This window comes from Lolium rigidum, chromosome 4 (genome assembly GCF_022539505.1).
Source record: "Lolium rigidum isolate FL_2022 chromosome 4, APGP_CSIRO_Lrig_0.1, whole genome shotgun sequence".
Lineage (NCBI taxonomy): Eukaryota > Viridiplantae > Streptophyta > Magnoliopsida > Poales > Poaceae > Lolium > Lolium rigidum.
The window spans coordinates 247,298,097-247,305,783 of record NC_061511.1 but is presented as its reverse complement, the minus strand read 5'-3'; the positions used below and the strand labels follow the sequence as shown (position 1 = coordinate 247,305,783).

The 7,687-nt window shown below is 55.6% G+C and overlaps 1 protein-coding gene across 1 annotated transcript; it reads left to right on the top strand.

Annotated features, from left to right (window-relative positions):
• The first annotated feature begins 549 nt into the window (after positions 1–549).
• On the top strand, positions 550–4,148 carry LOC124707454 (protein NRT1/ PTR FAMILY 5.10-like). The gene is made up of 4 exons (XM_047239108.1): positions 550–1,034; positions 1,174–1,391; positions 2,504–3,015; positions 3,091–4,148. Exons 1-4 carry the CDS (start codon positions 887–889, stop codon positions 3,902–3,904), a joined length of 1,692 nt encoding a protein of 563 aa, XP_047095064.1. The 5' UTR covers positions 550–886; the 3' UTR covers positions 3,905–4,148.
• Positions 4,149–7,687: the final 3,539 nt, after the last annotated feature.

The window sequence follows — 7,687 nt, the reverse complement described above, 5'->3', positions numbered from 1 at the left end:
TTAGCGGAAGAGGGGTGGCGGCAAAAAGGTAGCTGGGATGGGAAACAAGAAAATTGCAAATTAGTTGGGTGACCATCGAAATCGGGTGCACAACTTGTTGGGTAAGTCGAGCCCGACAAGATTCAATTGGGGAAGCTTGGTCCGAGAGGTACCGCGCCTAGCCTAGCCTGGCCCACAGAATCTGGACCTTTCAGGAAAGGTTTATCCCGATTAGGGCTATATTGGGTTAAGGTAGCCCGAACCAGTATTATTTCTAAAAATTGTCAAATCTGAGTATTATTCGTGTAATTAAAGAAAAAAATATTATTAAAAAAATTCGCCCATACTTCTTCCAAATTGTAGTTTAACCCAAAAAATTTCTACGCAGTGCATAGAAATGTCATGTCACAGACTTCCAACGCCAAGCAGATATTTTTCCAGCCGGATATCCTACGTGGCCTATAGTGGTCCACATGGACTGTTAGCCGCCGCACGTGTCCGTACCTTCGTCCGATGTGGCTGAGGGGACGCGATCCTGGTTCATCGGATCCGGATTCCATGTGCCACCAACCCGGTGTCTATCTCATACCCACGCTGGCTCCACCCGCCATTGCCGCATACTCGTTCGTCGCTCTCAGTCCCACCTTCCCATTAGTAGCTAGCCGCCGCCGCCGACGAGGCGGCAGGTAGTCGTCGGAACGCACGAGCTTGACGCGATCTCCGGCCGGTCGGCGTGCGAGATCGTCCGTCAAGGCGTCAACAACTTGCCCTGCCCATGCCGTTTCTTCTGACCTACGCGAGTCAACGCTAGCTCATCTCCGGTTGTCCTGATCTTCCTGAAGATCAGCCGTCGGAATTAGTCCGTACGCAGTATAAAGAGGCTCGGCCAGCACGTCCTCCGGCCACGATGCCTTCCAGCTCCGACCCGCTGCTCGCGCGCGCCGACGGCATGGCGGGAGAAGCCGGCGACGTCGCCCTCGCGGCGGTGGACCACCGCGGCCGGCCCGCCTCCCGCGCCTCCACCGGCCGCTGGAGGTCCGCGCTCTTCATCATAGGTAACTGCATAGAATTTACATGCGTACTCATACTGACACGATCGAGCAGAGCAGCAGCTAATTCAGCTCCATCGATCCCCATTAATTTAGTTAGTCTGATTGGCGTGTGCCTTGTGCGATGATGGTCTGACGGATGCAGCGGTGGAGATCGCGGAGCGGTTCTCGTTCTACGGGGTGTCGGCGAACCTGATCAGCTACCTGACGGGGCCGCTGGGGGAGGGGCTCGCCAAGGCCGCGTCCGCCATCAACCTCTGGAACGGCGTGGCGCAGCTGGTGCCGCTGCTCGGCGCCGCCCTCGCCGACTCATGGCTCGGCCGCTACCGCATGATCTTGCTCGCCTCCCTGCTCTACATCCTGGTAAGGCTATCCAAAACCGCTCTTCGCGCAATATCCGTTCATCTTCTTTTTCTTGGTATTTTTTTGCCAGAAAACAAAATTATCACCGCCATTTCCACGTGGACGAGTGAAGGATTAGTATAGTACCGGACCCGCATGTCAGAGGGACATGGAGAGCGAGAAGTACCATGCTTGAACAGGTCGTGGTCATGGAGTTTTCGTCGATAGAGATACTATGACCCCGATTGCTAGACCCCTTGTTACGGCATTTGGACTTAGTGACACAAGTTGATCATAGAAAACGCAGAATCAGCTGGAGTTTTTTTTTTTAGGGAATCATCTGGAGTTGTTGAGAGAGTGGATGAGTAGTCACGTATCTGAGACCTGAGACGCAATCAAGTTACTGGAAGAGCTGGGTGGTTGAGGCCTTGAGGGTGCATGCACATGCTGACTTCCCACGAATAAATAACTCACTTCTGGATCACGATGTGTTTAAATAGAGTTTAGAGTTTATGTTACTCACTTTAATTCATGATAAATGTTGGGGTTCTAGTTTAAAAAAAAAAATCAGACCGAATGGAGTAATAAAAATAGTTTAGAGTTCGGAGTACGGTTTACACTTCAGAGTGCCCCATTGCTTTCTAACGAGGTTAAGGCTCATGTTTCATGTAAGAACGAACCGGAGGTTAGATGGTTAGGACGGTACTGGTATCTATCTTAGTAGAGGGTTAAACCTTAGATTTGATATATATAGGCCTCGTAATGGGAAAATATATTTTTCAGTGGAAGGCACATTATCGTCGATAGCGAGACGCCACTAGTGACTTTGATAATCTCTGCTAGCCAATTTTTTTGAATGTACTCATACAAGTAGGATGTAAGTGTGCATTCACAAGAGTTGAGTGTATACGCGTATATATGAGCCTCTGTGTTTGTAATCTGTTTCTGAAAAAAATGGTTATGATTTGGTTTCAATATGGAAACCATGTTTGATCTAGCATGTGGGCTTCGACAATGTGTACAAGTTGGTCCTGCAATTCCTTTTGTTGATGGATCCTGTTCGTTCTTCGTTGGATCTTACTATTCAGCGCAATGTAAAATGTCTCAGTTGGCACTACTGAAACAACCTGCAGGGTTTAGCCATGCTGGCTTTCTCAACATTGCTCTCCTCCGGCGGCCACAAATGCGGCACCGCGGGCAACACGCCCTGTCCGCCGCCGTCCGGTCTTCAGATGGCTGCCTTCTACACCTCCCTCTACATGGTGGCCCTCGCGCAGGGCGGGCACAAGCCGTGCGTTCAGGCCTTCGGTGCCGACCAGTTCGACGAGACCCACCCCAAGGAGGCGGTCTCCCGGAGCTCCTTCTTCAACTGGTGGTACTTCGGCATATGCGCCGGCACCGCCGTCACGCTGGTCTTCCTCAGCTACGTTCAGGACAACATCGGCTGGGGCCTCGGCTTTGGCATCCCCTGTGTCGTCATGGCCTTCGCACTCGCCGTGTTCCTACTCGGCACCCGCACGTACCGCTACTACGTCTCTGTCGGCAAGAAGAGGAGCTTGTTCGCTCGTGCCGGCGAGGCTTTCGCGGCATGGAGGAGCAGCCGGCGAAAGTCAAGTAGTAGTCCTCTCGCGGCGCCAGAGTCCAGGTAATTCAGTCCTTCGCAAGGTGTTCGATCGATGGATCGGCGCGTCTTATTGATCTGCTTTGTTCAAATTTGTAGTGCTCGTGTCGACGAGGAAGAGCAGGAGGTGGTGGCCAGCAATGCGGACCTCATCGAGGAAGCCAAGAGCGTCCTCCTCCTGTTCCCTATTTGGGCAACGTGCCTGATCTATGCCGTGGCATTCTCGCAGTCCTCCACGTTCTTCACGAAGCAGGCGGCGACCCTGGACCGGAGCGTCGGACATGGGCTCCAGGTGCCGCCGGCAGCGCTGCAAACATTCATCAGCGTCACCATCGTCGTCCTCATGCCCCTCTACGACCGCGCCCTCGTGCCTCTAGCGCGCCGCTACACAGGCCTCCCGTCCGGCATCACCATGCTGCAGCGCATCGGCGTCGGGATGGTGCTCTCACTCGTGTCCATGGTGGTCGCCGCGCTCGTCGAGGCGCGACGGCTCCGGGTCGCGGCGGACGCCGGCCTGGCAGACCTTCCCAGTGTGCCAGTTCCGATGAGTCTGTGGTGGATGGTGCCACAGTACGTGCTGTTCGGCGCTGCGGACGTGTTCACCATGGTCGGCCTGCAGGAGTTCTTCTATGACCAGGTGCCCGACAAGATGCGCAGCCTCGGGCTGTCGCTCTACCTCAGCATCTTCGGCATCGGCAGCTTCATCAGCAGCGGCCTCGTGTCGGGCATCGACAAGGCCACGTCGGCCAGGGGGGACAGCTGGTTCTCCAACAATCTCAACCGGGGCCACCTCGACTACTTCTACTGGCTCATCGCCGGGCTCAGCGCGCTCGAGCTCCTAGTCTATGTCTTCTTCGCAGTAATTTTCAAGTACAAGAAGAAGACGGCCGTTATTGAAACCAGGGCTGATTAGCGACCTCTACACGTGATAGACATGAGACAAATTAGTTGATTGTGTACATTTGGGACGGCAAAGACGCTGTCGGCTGTTCCCCGATTCAAGTTCTACGTCACTACACACCGGCGGCGGCGATTATCTTCATACTCCAACCCGTTGGGAGAATGGCTCCGTCAAGAGCCTAACAGCTGTAAGTACATTGATGCATGAGCCAATTTGCTAAGCTGTGAAAACAACAGTATTTAGGTGCAAGTGTCAATATTGCCATTGTTTTTAAAGTGAAGGCTCGAAAGCCCAGCTTTGAATTAACAAAGCCATCAACTGGCCAGGGATTACACAAGGCCCTCCGTACCACACAACACCACACCACACACACTACGGCCGAAAGATACAAGGGAGCACTCCGAGAAGCTTACAACACTACGCTACAACACAAGCACACGCCTTGCGTGAGCGAAGACCACCGCTCCACGGCACCGAGGACGCCAAACCAGCGGGGCGCGACGAGTCACCGCCTTGGGCGAGAGGAAGCCTTGAGCGAGGAGAAGAACCCGGGACAAAGAGCACCAAACCTTCCCGTTCTCATGCCGAAGAGGGCCCCTACCCTCTCGCCATGGCTCCTGAGGCGTCGAACCATCTGGACATGAGAGAAGCTCACCCGAGAGCCGGAGAAGAGTTGGGCTCGAGAGCCAAGGACCTCCCGGAGCACGACCACCATGACAAGAAGAGCACACCTCACCGGCCCCACTACCCCGCCCTTGAACAACCTAGAGCAGCAGGAAAGCCACCAGACACAACAAGCAGATCACGGTGCAGTGGCCATCGAGGCCCAAAGCACCCACCTTCGACTCCCCACCCGAACCACACATCTCCCCGTGCGACGCCTCCAAGGAGGTCACGACGCAGCACGTCGACGCCGCCCAATCGAAGGATTTTGGACTTTCGTCCGGGAGATGGGTCGGGAGTGGAAAGAGGGATCGCAGCTGTCGCCTCCAAGGAGGAACCCGGCACCCGAGGGCGTCGACAACGCCGGCCGGACTCAGCCCAACCTAGGGTTTCCCCGACCCCAAACAAACCACCAAGACCCCACGCCCGGAGCCGGCGACGCCGCCACCAACAGCCGGAGCGGCGCGGGAGAGGGCGGAGCACAAACCACGGATCTTGGCGCAGAGGACCGCGCCGCCGTCGACGCCCGCCGCCGCCTCACCTCCCGCGAGGTGAGGACCACCACCGAGCCGCCCGCCATGACGCCCGCCGCAGTGGCCCCATGGCCACACCTTCGAGGCCGCCGCCTCGCATCCCTAGCCCCCACCCGGGAAGCCGCCGAGAGACCGCCCGCGGAGGGAGATCCGTCAAGCCGCCGCCCCGATCTTGGCGAACCCCGCGCGGATTTCCTCCATCGAGCGGCCGCAGGAGGGGAGCCGAGGGCTCAGAGTCCCCGCCGCCCCTTCACCGGCGACGCGGCCTTCGGCCGGCGTCACCTCTGGGGGCGACGAGGAGGGGAGGGGGAGGAGGGAGGACGGGTGGCGGCGCTGTAGGGTTTCGCCCCCTCGGTCGCCTGGAGGGGGCGACGCGAGGGGAACGACTCCGTTTCGCTCACTGACCAGGTCAAAGCTTAGAACTGTAACTTAACTATTAATATTGCCATTGTAGAGATGTTCAGTCATGAATATACCATCTAGAGTACCATTGAAATCGGTCAATTTTATGCCATGGGTTCATGTGTTCCTATGGAAATTGCAACAGGACGGCAGATTCTCCGTCAACTCTATGTACTCGGTGTTATTTCAGGATGATGCACAAATTAAAAACGAAGAAAATTAGAAGTAGAAGATGATGTTAGAAATTAAGGTTTTCATACTGTACCTCCTTTGGGGGTGATTTCAGCATAAAATAATCTCGTGAGACACAACTAAAACGGGGATAAACAATATTGTTTCTATCATGTCCCGACAATTTTTCTATTGTTTATATCATCATGGTAAACCAGTTTGGCACAATTTTTTTTAATTCAAATCCCCCTGTACACTGTATTTTATCAAAATGTGTGCTTAACTTGTCTCACTCACACTTCAATTACAATATAGGACAATTGTAAGATACTTAGGTTTTTGAACTGATCTTTATGATATAGATAGTTTTATCACTTATGGAATCCCCTCTCCAAGTGAGAGCTCTGTCCTAGCTCTGCATGCGTCTCTCGCCGACGGCGATCTACCGCGCCTCCGCCGCGGCCGCCGTCCCACAGAGCCTCCATAGCGCGGCGGAGGGTGCGGATGTCTTCTCCGAGCGGCTCGCGCAGGGGCTCGACCCCTCGGGGTTTCGAGCCATCTCGAGAGGGTTCTCGGAGGGAGAGCTCGCTGGAGCTAGATCTCCATGACAAGCTGGTTCAGCGCTACTACCTGCTCTACATCATGCAAGCCTCGCCGGAGGAGCGGGATGCGATGTGCGAGCCCATCGGATGGCGTCCCCCTCTTCCCCGAGATCTTCCGCGTCAGATCCGCTACCTGGAGGGGCGGGTCGTGGCCGGGAGAGCGGGGAATGGGATCCCACCGCCGTGATTCCTCCGGTGGTGCCGCGCCGCCATGTTTCGCTCTCCTCTCAAGCGATGGGAGATGAGGTGGAACACCATGCTCTGTTCCATGGTGGAATCGGACCACTTATGGTTTCCGCTCCGACCGTGCGCACTGTTCATGGCGGGACCTCCTCGTTTCCCCACCGTAGCGGGCCATGGCGACCAGAGAGGGAGCGACGGGTGAAATACAGATTTCCTCTCCTTTCCCCGTTCCCCATTCAATTCACTTCTACCACTGCTCATACCTTCGCCGCCAAGCTCAATCCACCCAGATCCGCGGCGTGTCGGAGGAGGTTTACTCTGGCGTCTGTGGTGGCGGATGGCAGAGAGGAGGCGCAGGGAGAGGAGATGTACTCGGAGGTGGAGCCTGGGGGAGGAACAGGAGGTGTCAGCTATCGAGGGAGCACCGGAGTTCGACGAGGCTGGCATTGGCGACTGGGGAAGGTTTGGTCTGCGCTCGCCGAGGGGCCAAGCTCAACCACTCCTCCAACTCCAGCAGAGGGCGAGCTTCGCATTGGCTCCATCATCATCAACACACCCTGGCGGGCTGGGATCTCGGCTTGCGGTGGAGCCTCGCGCGGAGGCGCAGGAGGTGAAGCCTGGTCCGAGAAGATTCGCCAAGCTCTCCAAGCTATCGGCGATGTCCGAGCTCCTCGGAGGAGGACCGCAAGGTGAAGATGGGCTACGAGGCTTCGTCTACGGCAATGGACAAGCCTTGCGGTCCGAGAGAAGAAGAAGACAAGGAGGCCGCGAAGTCACGAACCGCTTTCGAGGTGGCTCGTGAAGCTGGCTCACTCATAACGCGCCAAGCATCTGGCAGCCAGTGCAGAGTGCTCAAGGGTTCAACAAATCAGAGATTCAGTCAATAAATGGATTGATTCAGTTCAGTTATCACACCAGATTCTTGGAGGAGATTGTCCAACAGCTTCGGCAGCCACCACCAGAACTCCAGCTGATGAGATTCAGGTTCCTGTTCCTCTGCATGTCCATGTTCAGAGGGAAACCATGGTGGAGTCTGCTCAAGCATCTAGAAGAATGGAGAAGAGGAGTCAAAAAACATCAAGATTAGTGCTCTGGAGGGGTCCAGAGCTCAGTGAGACCCAGCAGGTGGGTGGTGGAGAATGCTTTGGCGGGGTGGAAGACTTTTTCCAACAACTCTGGCATATTCCATGGCATCCACCAGGCCTTCCTCCCCGCAAGGCTAGTATAAAAAAGGGTGCCTC

Coding starts and splice junctions, on each gene's coding strand:
- LOC124707454 (XM_047239108.1), top strand. CDS start 887: ATGCCTTCCAGCTCCGACCCGCTGCTCGCGCGCGCCGACGGCATGGCG. Junction 1,035..1,173: donor GTCCGCGCTCTTCATCATAG/GTAACTGCATAG, acceptor TGACGGATGCAG/CGGTGGAGATCGCGGAGCGG. Junction 1,392..2,503: donor CCTCCCTGCTCTACATCCTG/GTAAGGCTATCC, acceptor AACAACCTGCAG/GGTTTAGCCATGCTGGCTTT.